The 19,271-nt window shown below is 51.1% G+C and overlaps 1 protein-coding gene across 3 annotated transcripts; it reads left to right on the top strand.

Moving 5' to 3' along the window:
- Positions 1 to 241: 241 nt before the first annotated feature.
- LOC120392978 (prolactin-releasing peptide-like) lies at positions 242 to 14,687 on the top strand. 3 transcript variants are annotated; one of them, XM_039517629.1, is made up of 3 exons: positions 242 to 293; positions 11,966 to 12,126; positions 14,216 to 14,687. In XM_039517629.1, the coding sequence occupies exons 1-3, from the start codon at positions 286 to 288 to the stop codon at positions 14,377 to 14,379; spliced, it is 333 nt and encodes a 110-aa protein (XP_039373563.1). In that variant the 5' UTR covers positions 242 to 285; the 3' UTR covers positions 14,380 to 14,687. The 3 variants fall into 3 exon arrangements, with proteins under 3 accessions (XP_039373563.1, XP_039373565.1, XP_039373564.1); XM_039517631.1 differs by lacking the exon at positions 242 to 293 and adding an exon at positions 10,904 to 11,023; XM_039517630.1 differs by lacking the exon at positions 242 to 293 and adding an exon at positions 11,769 to 11,873 and having other exon boundaries at positions 14,216 to 14,684.
- Positions 14,688 to 19,271: the final 4,584 nt, after the last annotated feature.

Genomic DNA, 19,271 nt, shown 5'->3' with positions numbered 1-19,271 from the left:
CCTTCCCCGAGCCCGGTACCCAGAGGAGCACTGGCCAAGCCTGCCCGAGCCCGGTATCCAGAGGAGAACTGGCCGAGCCTGCCCGAGCCCGGTATCCAGAGGAGAACTGGCCGAGCCTGCCCGAGCCCGGTACCCTGAGGAGAACTGGCCGAGCCTGCCCGAGCCCGTTACCCGAGGAGCTGCCCGAGCATCCCCCCGACCCGTGTCCTGAGGAGCAGCCCGACCTAGTCAGCCCTCAGCACGACGAGGAGCCCATGGTCTGGGACCCCGCTGCGGACACCCGCGATGAGCAGGTACCCATGGAGGGGGAGATGGGAAGTAGCCCGGGGGTAGCTGACCCCAGTCTGGCTACTGCAGATTTCGAGCCGATGTCGGTGTGTTGCGGTCAGGACCCCACCGACACAGCAGCAGACTAACTGGGTCTGGGACACAGTGGAGTGGGTGGGCCTGTGTCCCCCCATGCCACCGCCTCACGGGTGGCAGTCTCCCCCTCACATCAGAGCTCAGACCCAGAAGTCTGGACTCACCTATTGTTGCTGCTCAGCTCCTGCTTTAAGGACCTGAGCCCTGAACTATTATTGCTGCTCAGCTCCTGCTTAAAGATCTGAGCCCTGAACTATTGTTTGCTCAGCTCCTGCTTAAGTAGCTGAGCCCCTTGAACTACTGTTTATTTCCCGCCCTGACTAGGGCTAGGGCTTTACTGACTCTGGGTGCTCAGCCCCTGCCTGAGGTCTGAGCCTAGAACTGCTGTTTGCTGCCCCACCTGACTGAGGACTTGGGCCGTTGACTGTTTATTTCTGCTCAGCCCTGCCTGAGGTCTGAGCCCTTGGACCTTCGGAGACTGAACTGCTGATTTAGGCCGTGTAGTGACGCGGCCTGGCTCCCGGCCACACCCGAGAGGGCCGAGCCCCCACACCGGACTCTTACACGCCCCCAACCCTACCTGCGAAGCATCTGTCTGGAGCATTTAAACCACTCCCCCGCCCATGGAGTGTCCTCTTTTTTGACAGTTCCAATATGGTAACCCTACCCTATGGGCCAAGCCTCCACTCCTGACAGTTCAGGCTAACCTCCCTTGGCTGCTTGGCCTGCCTGCCGAGACAGAGGACTCAGGGATTTCCATCAGGCTGCTCGGTTGCAAATGCAGCCCCCCAAAGAAGTGAAGAATGGAAGTGAAAGAGCAAAGCTGGACCATCCGCTGAGCTGCTGCAATCAAGTGAGCAGAGCCTGGGAGAGAAGAGGAAAGCTCGAAGGTGGCTAGTGGCTGTAGGGAGCCAGGGGAGGAGAAATAAATAGTTAATGAGGAATCCTACGGGCTTTGTCTTGTGTGGTGAAGGGTTTCAAATGGGTCTAGTTATGATCACGTTACACTTGAAAATAGCTGGGGATGGCTGAAGGGCAGGTCTATAAAGGTAAGAGGTCACTCTAGGAGCTTCAAGTCTCAGATTCTGTCCCTACTGCCTGCTTGGATCAGCTGATCTCAACCCAACACGTCCCTCAGGTGGGAGCAGGGGCGAGCTCTATTTCAGGAGTAGCCGCCAGAATAGGGACAGGATACATGTGGCCAAGGAACTAGAGAGGCCTGGGGTCAATTGCAGAGTTGCCTGTTAATGCAGCTCTTCTGGGGGAGCACGGTAGGGGACTGTGCACACAGGAGCCCCATTTCAAATGGTGGGGAGGGTAATTTAACCATGATTCCAGGGGCTACTTGCGCACCTGAAAACTCCAGTGTTTTGGCAGGGAAGTTAGCAATGAGCTGGCAGGAGCCCTGTATCTAATTCCTTTATAAAAGAAAGAAAATTAAATCGATATTAGACCCACTGAGCTCTAATACTAACGTGGTCTGACATCTTGTGGAAAATCACTGTAGGGACACTGGTTAAAATGTGACTGTATATCCCTACTTTGTTACTAACTCTGTCGGGAGAGACCCTGCCAGGAGTCCTGGGTTCGATCCCAGCTCTAGGAGGGGACTGGGGTCTAGTGGGTTACAGTGGGGGCAGATACAGCTCGGTTAGTTATAAGAACATCAGAATGGTCCAGTGGTCAGATCAAAGGTCCACATAGTCCAGTATCCTGTCTTCAAACAGTACCAATAAGTCTCTGTTTCCTGGCCTGGGCGTTGAGGCTGCATTAGGGAGGAGCTTCCCTCTGGGGTTTAAAGCTGGTACCTGCCTCTTCTGATCCCTCCTCACCAAAAGCTTCTGGCCCCTTCATTGCTGTGTCTCTGCCGCTGGGGATGGAGCAGCCCAAGCAGCAGGGCCGGTGCAAGGAGATTTTGCGCCCTAGGCAAAACTTCCACCTTGCAGCCCCCTCCCCCCACAACAGGAGCAGAGGGCCCTGAGGGCAGACGTGGGGCTGCAGGGGCAGAACTGAGGAGGGCTGGGGCAGAAGTGATGGGAGGGTTGAGGAGGAGAATTAACAGCCGGGCTGGGGACAGGCAGATGTGGGGGTGGCAGGGACACAGAATGAATTAAGATTTGGGGTTTGGGGGAGAAGCTGGAGGCTCCCCAGGAGCAGGGAGCCTGGGAGAGGAGACCCAGAAACTGCAGAGTGTGACCTACAAGTCATGAGAGAAGGGAGGCTCTAGTGGGAAGCGGTTAGAGGGTGTGGAGGGTCAAGTACAGGGTAGGTTTACCCAAACCGGGGGAAAGAAATGAAAGAATAAAAGAGAAAAAATAAAGTAAAACCAGTGAAAGGGTAGAAGCCTGGAGAAAGTGGCGGAAACTCAACTGAAGAGTGAAAGCCAAATGGTGCTGTGAGGGGAAATGCTCTGGGGCAGGCGGCAAGAGCGGAAGGGATCTCAAGCTGCAGTGGGGATTCAGGATCCAGATGCCCAGCAACTTTAATAGCTCTTAGGCATGGATGTCAGTCACGTCCATACTGACTGTTACCGGACCAGAATAGCCATGGTTGTTATGAAAGGAAAGGAATTGCTCCTTGGAAATTGATACTCTCACCACTGGAGCCTATTTAGTTGCACTTAGTATTGGGCAAATAACTGACTTTTTGCTTCACTGGCAGTTTTGCACACACACACAAAAATCAGCAAACCAAACAGAAAAATCATTATTGCAGACGGCAGGACTGGCCTCGCTGGCAGGAGCAATTTTAACTATTTGGACCCACTTTGATGCTAAGTAGGACCTGCTGTTTAGGTTTCTAACATGTCGCCATTTCTTATTAATTGCCCAAACATCTTCTCATTGTCTCTCTTGCTGAAGACAGATTTCCAAAGCGGTCAATATCCCAGCCATGTCATTTTGTCCCGCCGCTACATACACGAACAGGCCTCCTTCTCCAGCATGTTTTCCGCTTGTTGGATAGAGACATTCACTTACTCAGCCAGTAGGTCTAACAGATCCTGATAACGGCAAAACACGCAGTGATTTCGTCACACTTGCCTCCAGTGCCGGACAATGCAGCTTCAGCTTCCGTTGGTTTCGCAAATGTATTGATCCCTTTTTGTTAAGCTTTTCTTAGACATTTCTCATTACCAGGTAGGGTGACCTGACAGCAAGTGTGAAAAATTGGGACGGGGGTAAGGGGTAATAGGTGCCTATATAAGACAAAGCCCGAAATATCGGGACTGTCCCTATAATATCAGGACATCTGGTCACCCTATTTCCATGTTAACTCCCCTCCCAGGTTTGGGGTTAGTTCAAATCAGTTGCTTCTAGCTTTGTAGCTACTTTATCTTTTATTGGCCTCACAAAGGTGGTTACTCTGTAGCACTAAGCATCACTACTCTGCCATACCTTAGACACGCAGCATTCTGCTAAAGATTAAGCTGTTCAATGCTATCAGAACAGATTCTTAAAAGTCCCAGCAGGCTCTGTCTCAGGGCTAAATGAGCTTCCTCCCCTGGACCAGCTGTTCTTACGGCATGTTACTCTCTTGGCTTTTGTCAGCCCAGGCTGATTTGCGGAGGAGGAAGGGGGGATACGCTGTTCACGGTGATGGGGTGTATGGGCCCCTCACTGATCCAGTATTGGACTAGGGGTGCCCTGCCCCTCAACAGGTGCAGGGCCTGCTCCCAGCGGAGGAAGAATTTAAAAGGACACCGGTAGCCGAGGGGAAGGGGGAATGAACTGCATGTGGCACCAGGCTACAAGGCTGGTGCTGAGAGCTTTGCCAGGAGCGGCAACAGCTTTGTGAGGGTTTCTCCAGCAGCAGGGACGGGGATTCCTCCCCACCCCCACCCCTTTGGGAGATGAAAGCCTGAGAGAGATGGACTGACTGAACTGGACACAGAGACAGAGGGCAATCTGCTAAGCCAGCGACCGTGCCCCAGACTGAGGAGCTCCAGATGGGTAGGAGGTGACAAAATTTGGGGCTGGTCAGTACCTGAACTGGACACTTTGAGAGCCCCTCAGGGAGCTGAGCTGACCCCCAATGGAGTGGACGGGCCTGGGCCTAGGTTTGGGATGTAGGAACTGTACAGGCTTGTCGGCAGTAAAGAAATTGACACTGATACAAACTCCTAACATAGAAGCACCAAGTGGGATTTACACCATTGTAGCTTAATTCAGCAACCACATGCAGATACGTACCAGTGTGCACCTTGTGGAATGCGTCTGCACAACATACACTCCCTGATGAGGTCCAGCTCCTTACGTGGGAAATAATGGCCCACGTGGGGGAAAGATTAGCGTATTTCCAAGCTATCTGATTTGTCCAAATGAAGAAAATATTAGAATCCCAAGATAAAATAGGCGCCCTCATGAGTCATGAAAATCCCTTTCTTGATTTGATACAAATTAACATAATGGGTTATGGGGAGGGGAGCTGACGTGAAAATGCCCTGGCTTTGTCCAGGGCTGGCTTTGTCTGTGACATCAGCACTAAGGCAAGGCATAAAACAGGCAAACAGGGGCTCTTTGGCTCACAGAGTCCAATCATCGGAGGAAGGAAGCAGCATCGCACTCCAGAACTCCTGCTTGACACACAGTAAGTACTTTAGCATGTCTGTGTGCCAGCCACACACTCGCAGCCAGAGGTAAACTGGAAGGGGTTGGAACTGCACCTTATTTGAATCCACTGGTTTTTCCTCCACTCTTTGTTTGCTTGTGTGATGCGTTATCTTGGGGACGCAGCCAGGTGTTTTCATGCAGTGACCCTTGTGTGCTGTGGCAATGTGCTTGTTCGCATGTTTGAAGTTTTTGGTGTGAGTTTTTCTGCACATGAATGTCTGTGTACTATCCATCCATGTGAGCAGTGTTACACGTTCAGCAAACAGTATTTCCCGTAAAGTGCTCTTTGCTGAAAGTACATGAAGCCTGCAACGAAAGGCAAGTGTCCATACACAGCCTTTGAGCTTATATCCAAATGGCTTCTAATTCTGTTTTCCCGTGACTGAACTATAACCGCTACTACAATGTTGTTTGCATGGCAAAACAGGTATTTTCTGTCGATTGAGTTCAGAGCCTTAGAATTTTCAAAAGGCCTGCAAAGGAAAACTGACTTTGTCTGAGTCTGCTGCCGATGCTAAGAACATCTGAAACAATACCTCTCATCCCTTGTAGGTTGTACATGCTCGGTTAGCTCCTGAATTCCAGGCGGTTGAAGAAAACAACACTGGACATGTTAGGCATCTAGCCTGTGCATTTATACTCAGATATTAACCTCATTGTTTAAGACCCATGAAACCTCTAGTAAAACCCAATTGGAATAAAAAGTGGGGAAGCCAGAAAAGAGTAAAATGATGTGTTCAGTTTCTGATCGTATTATCACCCGCAAGGATGGTGATTGTGCATGAAGTTAGGCACCCGCAGCTGGGTGCGCTCGGTGTTAAAAACTGTGCCCTGTGTGTCTTAGGTCACACCTGCTTCCTTCGCTGACCCAGTTTTTGCATGAAGTTCCCACTGCAGATTGAGCCAGCTCTGGAAAAGCAAGGTGGAATCTCTTCTGTCTGTTGTATCAGCAGCAGAATTGCCAAATTCTGGACGTCCTGATGGCAGAATCTTTATTGCTGATGTAAAAAGCCCTTTGATTTTCAGAGCCTGGCTTGGATGTTCAGGTCTCGCACTTTTCAGGGGGAAATGGCCTTTTGATTGAACTGAGCACTCTGCTCAAGCTAGAACAGCCACAGGTGCCATCACTGTCATTGAGAGGTCAACTACATGACACTTGAGCCTCCCAGGAGCCGTAGGAACTAGAAATGGGCTGGGTGGGAATGCTGTTCTTCCACTGATACTCAGAGTTACCACCTAAACATCTGCACATTAACTGGTGTCCCCGGGCCATGTCCTGCAGCAGTGGGGTGTGGACTGCCCAAAAGTCTGTCTTTGTCCAAATGGGGCAATGGACAAATGCAGCAGAACCTGCAGCCAGATCCCACTCTCATTCCTAGTGCATCGGCTCCAGTGGCCGTCTTTTAAATGTCCACACTCCACTTGAATGGTGAGGGCGATGCAGTGAGAGTGTGCCAGTTGCACGGGGAAGCACTGGTGAAGAGTTTTGACTCCCATGCCCGATATGTTCGGCTGCATGGTTGCCATCAATTTAAACGAGAATGTAAGAAGCACGGTGGAAATTGTGCCATAAGGGGTGTGAAGAAGCCTCAGTGCTCAGAGTCCGTCTCTCCCAAGGTTCCAGAATCCATCTGTTATCTGTAGCACAGAATTTCACATTTTAAAATGGAGTGCACCCAGCGGCGGGTGCATAACTTCATGTACAATTATCGCCGCATGCAGGAGAGAAACCGTGAGGGCTAAAAAGGAGGCGATGAATGGTGATACAGCCCAGGGGAAAAGAACAGGTGTGGATGGACAGAAGGTTCTCTAACGATTAGCACATTTCCTTCCGTTGGATATTTGCTGCTATAAGGTTCAAACTCAGCAGCCTGCTGGCAGCGCTATAACTGCAATCAGCTGGCCTTTCTGGTAAGAGATTGCCAAACAGAGTCACTTCGTTTCTACCTGGAGTCCCAGGGTGATTCCCAGCAAGGGGAAGGGCTATGTGACTTTGTCAGAGTAAATCACGCTGACAAATTGAAACCACACACCAGCTCGGTGGTGGGAGGCATCAGAGTAAACGCAAATCGAGCCTAGGACCGCCATCCACTGACGGCTCGGCCAGTTACAGGTGTGAGAGTCAGGGCTTGTGCGGCTCTGTCATGGGACTCATCCTGCTCTCCCAAAGGGGTGCTCCTGCAGTTCATAGGAATTAATGGTTTGCGATTCAGAGAAATAAGGAGGTGGCAACTAAGGGCTAGTCTAAACTAGAAAATTTATGTTGCTCAAGGGTATGAAAAATGCACAACCTGCCGTGGGTAGTTAAGCTGACCTAAGTTCCCGTGTAGCCAGTGCTAGGTTGCTGGAACCATCAACCTAGCTACCACCTCTCAGGGAGGTGGATTAACTACACCGATGGGAGAATCTCTCCTGTCAGCATCGGGAGCGTCTACACCAAAGCGCTACAGCGGCGCAACAACTGTGCTGCTGTAGCATTTCAAGTGCAGACAAGTCCTAAAGCACCTGACTTCCAGCCCTTCACTAAGGCACCTGAAACCCTTCTTAGGATGCTCGCTAAGGGCCTGCTGACATCCCTGGAAAGACTCCCAGTGGGCTTTGAGCTGGGCCCGAGAGCTCCAGTGTCTGCAGTGTCAGACGTAGGGGTGCAGGAGGAGTCAGTCTGACAGTTGTCTTTGGTGTCACTGGGAACTGCGTGGCTCCTTCCCCAGGCACAGCTTTCAGTAGGTAGCCGTCCCCACCGAACACCTTCATGGCATCATCCAATTACATGGATTTCCTAGCATGATTCAGACCAATAGTTTGCGGGTGTACAGCCCCGCCCACCCCCCAAGGATCTCAGCCTGCTTAACAAATGTTCATTAGGCCTCAGAACCTGCTGTCGGGAAGTATTGTGATGCCTGTTTGACAGACAGGAAAGTGAGGACTAAAGAGAGTAAGGGCCTGGCAAGGGTCAGCGATAGAACCAGAACCAGAAATCTACCAGTTCTGGGCCCCAGCCCAATGGTCTCACCACTAGCCCACCCAGCTTCAAGATCTGCTGGCCTTAGTCATGCACGTGGGCTCATTGGGCCAGAGCTTGGATCCCCTACAGCTTCCCCTATATTTTTCTAACCATTGCTTCATTAAATGACAGCCTGCCTTCCCCTCCCCCACCCCCCAGCACGAGTTTCCTTTTTATTCACACCAATAAGAAATGGCTTCCAAAACGCCCTCTCTGATGTGCTAGGGAAAGAATTAACAAGGTAGTAGGACTTGCCACTGAGACTGGAGGTTACAATGAACATTCAAACTTGTGTTGATGCCTCACGCAGCCAGATGACTTGGTCATTTATTTCCTAGGCTGAAGACATCTGTCTGTTTCTGAACCACTTCAGTGTTTTAAGCAGGTCAGTAACTTGGATAGAAAATAACAATGAACAGAAGTAATAGACCAAGAAGCTTTTCAAAGCAATTCTTTTCTTACAATGTCTTATGGTCATTCACCAAGGAGTATACAAAAAGGAAGAGCAATCAGAGCTAGTCGGGAATGGTTTTTACTCAGTGTTTCTCATCAGAACATGCTGATTTATCAAAAACCAAAATTTCTCATGCAAAAGGGTCAGTTTTGATTAATTTCTTGACTTGACTTTTTTTGAAAATGTTCAGAATGTTTCATTTTAGCATTTTTTGAAATGAAAAGTTCTGATTCCTAAACAACTTTTCATTTCAAAATTTCAGCTAGCGATAGTTAAAGAAATTAAGAGTCAAAACTGAAATAAAACACTTTGAAATGATCAAAATGAAACATTTTGATTGACCCAAACTGATTTTTTTTTTCAAATTTTCAGTTCAGGAAATTTTTGAGATTTTGACTTCTCATCCCGAGTCAAGATGGGGAAAAAATTTTAAATATTGAAATACTTTTATGGAATGAGGAAAACATTTTGTTCCCATTTCTAGTAACCATGGCCAGAGGGGCAGGAGTTCACCCCTTGCTCCTAGATAGGAAGGCAGAAAAATAAACAGCGGAGGGGGTAGGGAGGATGACAGGAGTATTTCATTTATAGGCAAAGCACTTTGTTGGTGCTTCATAAATATTACAGGAGTTGGGTGGGTGAGGTTGCGGGGCCTGCAATGTGCAGGAGGTCAGACTAGATGATCCTTTTGGCCTTAAAGTCTATGAGTCTACACACACTGGGAATTGACAGTCTGCTTAGGACAGTATAGTGGCTGCGGTTGTTCCCTGACTTCAAGCTTTTCCAGGTAGCACATCAGGAGATGGACGGAGGGGGAGAGTTGTTCTATGATCCTTAAGATCTTGACATGCCTCTAACTGTGCTCAGAGGAGGTGTCTTGGATTCTTTATGTGCCCACGGCCCTCAATCAGATCACAGCCCCTTTGTGGCAAACACACGGTAAAAGACAGACCAGGCCCGGATGAACTCGGTCTGAGGTCCTGACCCTGGCCACGCAATGCAGGGTTCTGGTCACACACAGCCGCTTGCAGGGTAAGGGCCCAACTTACGACAAGACACACCAGAGAAAGTCAAAAGCAATCGAACAAGCGTAGCAAACAATGTGAGGGAATGAGGTGATGGAACAATAGATAAGGTGACCGAAGGGTGCACAGCTGATGAATGTGCACTGTAGATGGGTCTGGGTCTTCTTACAAGTCCAAATAAATTTTGAGATGCAAACAAATGCACAAAATACTCTGTCAAGTATCAGAGGGGAGCCGTGTTAGTCTGGTTCTGTAAAAGCAGCAAAGAATCCTGTGGCACCTTATAGACTAATAGACGTTTTGCAGCATGAGCTTTTGTGGGTGAATACCCACTTCTACTCTGTGCGATCCCCACTGTCCATTAATGAGCCATTAGCAGTTGTCACCACCAGTGGCTTCGTGACACACAAGTAGGCCTTGAGGAGAAGGAGGCCTGGGGTGGCAGTTGTGAGGGCTAGTTGGGACAGGAACTCTCTGCACCTGGGAAGCATGGGAGAAGTGGACAGACAGGCCGACAAGGGCGGCATCGTCGGCAGAGTGGAGGCAGTAGGCCCAGACAAAAAGAAGCGCAGGGAAGGGCGAGCCATGAGCGACATTAACAGTGAGAACAAGGCGTTTAACCGACTGCAGGGAAGCAGGGTGGCGTGGTCATAGCTACAAGGTCAGAAGACAATCCCAGCCGTCAGACAGGAGGGAGGGCTTGACCTGGCTGTCGGGGAGGCCTGGAAAGGAGGTTGCAGGATCGAGGCCAGAGATGACGAGGGCTCAGAGAGTTTTTATGGTCCTTGGTGCCTTCAAAATATGTAGCTTTTGGTGCAGGGCTCAATCATCTCCAGGGCAGAGTACTCTCAAAACTCTGGGCCCAGGGCATTCACTCGCACCAACACCCCTGATGGAGGGAGCAAAGGTCACGGATCTCCCCAGTGGCTGCACTGCCAGGACTTCCAAAGCCAGCAGCTACTCGGCGGCTTTACGGATGGATGGGCAGCAGAAACGTATTAGCCCTGGCTGTGTTACATCTCTGCCATGAGCAATGCAAATGGGTGGGACAATGCTGGCCTGCCCACTGCCCCCTTTGCCCCCCCCACTGCCTGCCTCTACCCCAGCCAGCTCCTTGGACCCATATCACAGATGCAGTTACCAGCTCAAGGCATCGGTGCCCGTGTCACTCTGGTGGTATGGCTTGCAGCCCTTTCACTGCCCTTTCCTGCCCTAGAGTGTTGCTGCCGCCGAAGCGCCCCCTTGTGGCCAGGGATGCCTCTGCAGTGTCTTGCCTCTAGCAGCCCGTTATGGGCCCCTTAATCACCCCAGAGAGTCTTGTACCCAAAGCCGCCAGGTCTCAGCCCTGTGGCTCCTTTGCTTGCCCTCCTGCTCCTTCCTCCCTCTCAGCCAGCCACACACCTGCCGCATCCTGCTGCCTCTTATATTAAATCACCTGCATCCACTCAGGTGAGGCTCCTGTTGTACTCCGGCCTGGCTTAGCCCAGACTCCAGAACCCAGGCAAGCCGCCCTGTTACATGCCCACAGAGGAGACGCTCAGGTGTGCACCTGTGTGTGGTTTCACAGGTAAGTTTAGGTCTCAGGTTTAGTTGCAGCTCCAAAAAGGCAACTACTCACTCACTGCTTAGAGTGATGCCAACTCTCGAGATGTTTTATCCAGGTTTCGGAATCCAGAGATCGCACGAGAATCTTGGCTTTCATCAAAAATGGTTTTTCGATCTACTGGCTGAGGAGAAAAGCTTGAAAATATAACCCAAGTGCACTGTAGCAGCTCAGAAACCAGACTGACAAATAAAAAGAAACGTGTGTGTGTGTGTATATATATATATATATATATATGTATATTATGATCATAATCTCATGATTGGGGGGACCTGACTCATGACTTTTGAATGACTAAGGTGTGGTTGACAATGCTGATCATGCATCCGTTCCCACTGGTGCTTGGCAAAACACTTTCAGGGGAACCTTTTTTCCATTGGAAAAATGCAGTTTTGTCAAAGTCCAACTATTTTGTGGGAATGTGTCAATTCTGACAACATTTTAGATGCATAAAGAACCAAAATGAACCGTTTTGACTTTCTGGTTTTGTTTCGATAATGTTGAAGTGGTTCATATTGATAGAGTCAAAACACAGCGTTTTGAATCTCCTCATTTTCATTTGTTTCGTTTTGACTTTTATATTAAACCGTTAATTGTAATGTATTTAAGATTGATGGTTTAATAGTGTGTATTGCTTTGACATTAACTAAACAAAACATTTTAATGGTTCCAAATTTAAAAAAATCTTGGAATTTTTTATTTTGCGGGCAATTTCAGCTTTTCAGTCCAATTTGGAACAAAAACCCGTTTCAAAACGTTGGCACTTCCATGTTTCCTCCAGTTTCCTGGGAACAGCTGTAATTCCTGTTATTCAGTGGGTGTCTCTCCAGAGAGTGGATTGATTTGCTCACCCCACCCCCACCCAAGATGAGGTCTCATTAACTCTCCTGGTCTCTGTTTCTGCAGGCTGGACTCACACCTTGCTAAATTCCGGCACCAGCCACAAGCCTTGGGGGAGCTGAAGGGAATGAAACTGCTGGCTGCCTGCTTCATGTACCTGCTGCTCATCTGTCTGGCCCTGCCCAAAGCCGAATGCCGACTCCACGAGCGATCCATGGAAATCAGGAGTAAGTCCCTGTAACTGCAGCAGCCAGGCCAGCTCCTCAGCTGGTGCAGACTGGCGCAGAGCCACCCCAAATGGCTCTGCTGCCCCCCACCCCCGTTATCTCTGCCCTCCCCAGATAATTGGACCCAGCACAGAAGAGCCTAGGAGGTCGGTGACGGTATCAGTGGGTGGCATGGCAGGGTCAGTGTTTAATAGAGAGGCTTCTCCTGTCTCTCTCCCATGGTAGCCTATGTTCAGAGCCTGGTTTAGTCACAGGGTGGAGAGTCTCCAGAGCGCCCAGGCGTTGAACAGGGTGTAGTGCAGAGGTGCAGGAGCAGCGCTGTGCGCGTATGAAGCCTGCCCGCACTCAGAGCACCTCAAGCCACTCTGCCTCCTCCCTGTATCTCCCCGTGCACACTGACCGCAGCCGGGCATGGGCCTGGCATGGCAGGAGCAGGGTCTCCTTGCACGCACGCGCACACCTGTGTAAGGACTTGTCCCAACCTGACCCCAAACACGTGGAGTTGTTCAAATGCAGCAAAAGTTTTTGAAAAGGCCTCTGGGTTAAGTCTGTCATTGCTAGCCACTGTGTGCTCGGGCCTGTGTAGCAGCGCCCTCTGCCGGTGAACGTGCAACATTGCGGGTTACTGCCAGGCTAGAGGGCTGCAGCCTGAGATGGCTGAGCTTTCTGTCCTTTCATTAGCTAGGCTTTGATCTTGTCCCTCCAGAATCCCCCTCTTGCTCCCCATAGCTTCCCCCTCCTGTCTCTGCATTTTCCCTCTCATCTTCTGCAACCCAATCCATCCTCCCCCTCACCCAGCCACTCTGCTCTGGCTCAGTCCAGGAGCTGGACTTCAAAACGGTCCTTTAGAGAGACTTCAGACACTCTAAAACAATTCCTTACATCTTTTCACCCCCTTCCTCCCGCCCACCCCGAAGGCCGTTCTCCCCAGCAAGGCCTACAAAGGGCCAACAGACGGAGTTTCCTGGCCCAGCTGCGTTGCAGATTCCATGAGCCAGGAAAAGTCTAGAGGAACTTTCCAGACAGCAGAACTCAAAAACTTGCAGTTTTTAATCAGCCTGTCCAGCAAATCTCTTCCTACAACGTGTGTCACGGCAGCACCCGGTGGCACCCGACGCGATCAGGCCGCTCTGTGCTAAGCGCCAGGCACACCCCTGGCAGTAACAGCCCTTCCTGAAGGAGTTTGCAATATAAACACACCAGACACAGGGGCGGTGACTTTCTCGAGGTGACAGGCAGGGTTAGAACCCAGCTCTCCTGACTCCCCAGCCCACCTGAATTAGCTTGGGCAATGGAGTTGCCTGGTGCTCTGGTGGTGGGGCAGCCTATACACACACCGGGCTGTCGGCAGTCTCAGGATGACAGGGCCCCACGTGCTCATAGCACAAAGCCCATGTTCTAACTGCCGCGAGGACGCACAGGTCGCATGTCAGCAAGTGAGTCACTGCAGAGCCAGAGAACTAAGCACATGGGCCAGATCCTCAGCGGCTGTGAATCAGCGGAGCCCCACTGATTTCAAAGGATCTGCTCCAAGCCAAGAATGTGGCCCTTGGTTCCCGTCACCCCAGCAGGGCCCTGTTTGCGCTGCGTGGCTCAGGGTGCCTGCTGTTGGTTTTTAGCGGTGGTTGTGAAAGGGGCTGGACGGCAGTCCCTGGAGAATCGAGTCCTGTGCTTCTCCATAGGGCCGGCACAACGGGAACCAGCCAGGGGAAGAGGGTTGCACCCCATTCCCAGTGCCCTGAGTCACCCAGTCCCTCCTCTGTATGGCTACCCCCTTCCCTCCTTCATTACTGTGCAAAAGACATTGTCATTTTAAAATAAGCGAAGGCCACGCCACCTGCTCACCACCGGCAATGACAAGGCAGATGCAACCACTGGCAAGTGTATGTTACAGGTCGGGGCCTGAGCCACAGAGGACATGAGCGATCACAGCCTAGAGCTTGGGAGCTTTAACTCCAGCTGGACCAGTCCATGGTTTTAGCTCAGGAAGTCCCTCCTTCTCCATCCCAAGCAGGTGGCTGTGAGACATGCTCAGGAGAATTAGTCCTCAGCCTCACGTTCTAAAGACTTCCTGGCCTTTGCCTTCTAGACCCTGATATCGACCCTTCCTGGTACACAGGGCGTGGGATCAGCCCCGTGGGACGGTTTGGCCAGAGGAGAGCTGTCATGGAGAGCTCCCGGAAGTCGGGCTATGGACACAGGCAAGCTTGCTTCCCTCTAGAAGAAAGCAGTGAATCCCTTCAAGATGAATGAAATGGCCAAGACAAAGAATGAATTTGAATGATGATAAGAAAAGACCCTTCTCCTCTCACCCTTCCACATCCCAGCCTCTCTTCCTGGCACATGAAAATGTTTGGTCTCATTTCAATGTACAGTATCTTTGTGCTATAAATGATAGAAATCAAAGAGCAGTTGATAACTCCACTATTTTTGCAGACAATTTCCCTCTTGTCTGTTTTTCCTTTTTCTCTCCCCTGTTCCCCATTTGTCCCCATCTCTGGCTTTTGCTCTTAAATCTAACATGATTTGTGCCAGAAAATTGCTGGGGGAAAGAAATACAAATTCCCATGTTAATTATCTTCTTAGAACATGGGCTCTTTTATACAAACCAAAAAAATAATAAAAAAAATTGAGAAACCGAGCCCGGCACGTGTCTGCTGTGACTTGAAACGTATCAGACTTGTCTCAACTCTCCTGGGCCGTAGGATCTTTAGAACCGAGTGGCGTCACTTTCCCCTGAGATTGAGTCTCTCTTCCTGAACAATTTCTCTTCCACACAATAAAGTCTTTTGACGTGATCACCGGGCAGAGGAGCCAGCGTTTTAGTCTGGATTCTGAATCCATCTGAAAGCAGGTGGAATATAACTGGCCCTACTCCCCTGACCAATGTGTCATGCCAGCAGGAGTAATACGCTGGCGAATCAAGATGACCATTTCAGCAGGCCCCACACAGCTGGCTTTGCAGCAGTCCAGATGGCAGCCATCCTGCCATTGTGCATCTGTGCAGTTCCACCCACCTCCTAGGACAACAAACACTTATTGCTCTGCTGAGGCCTGAGCTGGCGTCTCTAATTCCCAGCTCTGTTAGTCACTCACTGCGGGCCACCCCTGCCGCTCTGCATGAGATTTGCCTATTAGTCAGGTCAGACCAGATGATCTAATGGTCCCTTCTGGCTTAAAAGTCTAGAAGATGCTGAATTAGGGTGACCAGACAGCAAGTGTGAACAATCGGGACGGGGATGGGGGTAATAGGAGCCTATATAAGAAAAAGCCCCAAATATCGGGACTGTCCCTATAAAATCGGGACATCTGGTCACCCTCTGCTGAATCCACGTAGGCCTGACTTCCCCCTTCCACCAAACTGCCACGTAAAATGTCCCTGCTCTCCTTTTAAACACTGCATGCCTGCTGCCCCGCACTGAGCTGGCTGGGCTGAGCTCCCCGCTGCTATCCTGCCGTCCGCGGCCCACCGGCAGCCAGCCCGGAGTGCCAGGCTGCGCTACGGTACTTGAGAAACACTGCGGAGTAGGCCAGATCCGCTGCGGGTGAAACTCGGCCTAGCGCCATTGGCTTCAGTGGGGCTGCAAGCGCCTCTGGAAAAGGGGGATACGAGTCGCGCACCACGTTTGGCAGTGGGAGCAATACGCAGCCGCTAGCACAGAATCAGAAATTAGGGTTGCCAGGTGTCTGGTTTCTGACCGGAAAGTCCAGTTGAAAAGGGAACCTGGCGTGTTCGGTCAGATGTAGTGACCGGACACTAACAGCCTGGCTACTGCGGGCGGGGGGGTAGTGGCAGCCTGTTACCCAGCCCTGAAGTGGCGGCTCCCGCGGCAGCAGGCACCAGCTTGGGCGGCAGGCAGCCCCTTTGCAGAGCCTGGCTTGTGGGGCTGTGGCAGGAGACAGCGTGCGGGACCCCTGGCGAGTGGGGGAAGGGGCTCTCAGCAGGCACAGAACGTTCCCCGGGCGGGAAGGAACACGAGCTGCGCCCCCAGCCGGCCAGCGCTTCCCCTGGCTGCGCTCTCAGGCGGCTCCGGGGCAGAGAGGGCTGGAGCGGGCGAGGAAGGGGGCTGCTGGGCAGGCAGCACAGAAGGAGGCAGGAGGCTGCTCTGTCCTCTGAGGGAGCAACTTGGGTGCTGAGAGCTGCCCACTGGCCTCTGCTTCTAATGACCATGGAGAGCCCCACCGTGCAGCCTGCGGGGAAACAGAAGCCCAGGGAGAAAGCCCAGCCCTGAGCTCCTGCAGCATGAACAGCCGCTGCTGGGGAAAGCAGCAACTGCTACATAATTAGGGGCCCGGATTCTCCTTTCTCCCCCCCAGGGTAACTCAGGAGTCACTCCACTGAAGCGGGTGGGGGAAATTCTCCACCTCCAAAAGTGACACAAGCCTTGCGCACAGTGAGGCTGCTGGGCAGGAAGCAAATGGAACGACAGCCCAGGGACTGAGAAGGCTTCTGGAGTGTGTCAGCGCTGGGGTGAATGTGTCCCACGCTCAATCAGATGGAAAAGGGTTAATGTTCTGCAAAGGGAGCCAGGCCCCAGAGGCCCTGCTCAGCCTGCCAATTAGAGGCAGCCAGCTTCCAGCTGGGCTTAGCAGGGCAGGTATTTAAGCAGGAAGAGGCAGCAGCCTAGGAGTTCCTAAGAGGAAAGCCCCTGAGACAAACCCCTGGATTCCCTGAGTGACCCAGAGCCCAGCCAGTGATCTGCTCCTGCTGGAGGGTGGCCTGTCTCCTGAAGACCCTTTCAGATAAGCCTCTCCCTTCCCTTTCGGTTTTGAGCTGCCTGGGATGTGGGTGATGGATTGTGCCTGACAGGTCTATGCTGGAGGCAGGGCCGATTCACTTCCCAGAGCCAGATCAGTGCATAGACAAACTATAGACCCAGGCCTAAGGCTTCAGTGCCTGGGGCCCCACTTCTGACCCTCCTGGCTGCAGGGCAGTGGATGGAAAATGTGAACTGAGACTAACCAACCTGGCGATGTCTGCCTGGGGTCTGGCCCGCCCTTGAAAGGCTTTGCCCCCATGGATTATTCCAGACTCTCCCCACCGCCGCAGGGGAAACAAGCTGTCCCAGTAACAGTGCAGTTCTGCTGTGTATCGGCACTCCAGGCTTGGTGCAGGCACAGGAGTGTTACACAGGGTTCACCCCCCCGATCCAGCCATGCTGGCAGAAGGCTGTAGTGTAGACCTGGCTTGAGCCAGCAGATGGCCAGAAACAACCACCCTGAGAGGTGTGAACTGCCCCATGCCTCTAAATGTGTCTTCACAACAAAACCCACTGCAAGGGGGGCTAATGTGCCACCCAAGCAGGAGGGGAAGAGAGAAGCATGCTTAGTCCACCATCGAAACAGATCCACCCTGGCTCCTTGAGAAAATACACCAGGGGGATGGGGGCGCCTGACATGCCTGTGTGACACATCCAGGACCAAGCCTGCACACTGCTAGGAGCTGTCCTGGCCTCAACACAGGTGATGGGAGGTTCCTCTTTCTCCATGTGGTGCTAAGTGCACTTGTCTGTAATACTTGAGTTGATGGCTGATGCTAATAGCAAGGTGGCCCCCCTTGCTGTATCTCAACACAGGCCAGTGACGGCCTCTGAATTCCCTATACCCTGACATAGGGAAGCAAGCTGGGAAGTTTTCCGTACTGTCTGTCTAGAGGAGAAGCTCGTATACAATTGACACCTTTGCAAAGCAATGAAGCTCAAAACCAGCTGCAAGATGCAGCACCTCAGTGCAGGAGTGTGGCCGTTTGTCAGTAACTAATTGTGGTGAACCCACCACAGTGCAAGCAAAGTTGCTAGGTTCAGCCCCAGCTGAGTCAATGTGGCATACTTCAGCCATGGAACTCTGTAACGGTTCCCCGGGCTGAGTCTGTCTGGGGTGGGATGATGTGTATAAGCAACAGCAGGAGTTTAGCAGTGAGATCATGTGACGTGCTGTAAGCACATGTGCACAGGAGGATGACTTCACCCTCCTGAAATAGCAGAGACTGGCTGGTGGCTGCTACAGCTGCAGTGAAATGAGCCCCTGCACTTCCCAAATGTGGGGTCATTGAACCAATTCACTGAGTCTTGAGCACTGGTTATAGCAAATGCCCTGTAGACCCTCAGCTGTGACCCCTTCCAGGGGTGTTTTCTCGCTGCATGTGCAGTGCTCCTATTGACAGTACATCTCACCCTGGCTTTATCTTGCAACGTTGGCTGCAGTGTAAATACTGTAGCTCAGATGGTAAAATGGCTTCAGTTAAAGTCCGTTTTCACAAGCTCATGATCCTGTGCCTTTTCAGATCAAGCTTTCCATGCTTGGTCTCCACTGGAACTTAGGTAAAAAAATCAGTAAACCTGAGCAAAGTCCCTTCAGCTCTTTTGTGCTCCTCAGACATAAGTGAATCAACTCCCTCCCGCCACACACCATTAAAACTACTGCCTCTCTTCAGAGGGACAATTCCCAAGTATCAGAGGGGGAGCCGTGTTAGTCTGGATCTGTAAAAGCGGCAAAGAGTCCTGTGGCACCTTATAGACTAAGAGACGTATTGGAGCATGAGCTTTGTGGGTGAATACATCATACATTCGGCGAAGTGGTTATTCACCCACGAGAGCTCATGCTCCAATACGTCTGTTAGTCTATAAGGAGCCACAGGACTCTTTGCTGAATTCACAAGTAGATGATCTTTGAATCTTGACATGCCCTTAGCATTGAGGCATCGGTGATCAGTTCACAACTAAGTGTGCTGAAATTAACAAGGTTAGATATGTTAGTAAACTGGTTACCTGACAAGCGCAAGACAAAATTTGATTTTTTTGCATAGTCTGCAACAGAAAAAGTTTGCTGGGCATGGGTAGCATCCTGGCAAACCCTTTTTGTGTAGATGCAGCACCACTGTGCCAGCTGGAGTTTCTAGTGTGGATGTGGCCTAAGTGAGAAGGTCTGATTCTCTTATTTACACCAATGTAAGTTAACGCCATTCGCTTTAGTGTTGCAAGTGTGTAAGTTTGAGCAGAATCAGGCCCTGGTTTATTTCTATAAATCTATACTATTGAAGTATTGCCAATCCCAGGTACTCAAATGAGAAATCAGCCCCCATCTCCTCCCAGAAATTCATGAGACTTTTAAATAATGTTCAGAGTCTCCTTATTTACAATCTGGTT

The sequence above is a fragment of the Mauremys reevesii genome, unplaced genomic scaffold, assembly GCF_016161935.1.
Source record: "Mauremys reevesii isolate NIE-2019 unplaced genomic scaffold, ASM1616193v1 Contig130, whole genome shotgun sequence".
NCBI classification, from domain to species: Eukaryota; Metazoa; Chordata; order Testudines; family Geoemydidae; genus Mauremys; species Mauremys reevesii.
Note: the sequence above shows the minus strand (reverse complement) of the source record. Positions and strands in the feature narration are given on the sequence as shown.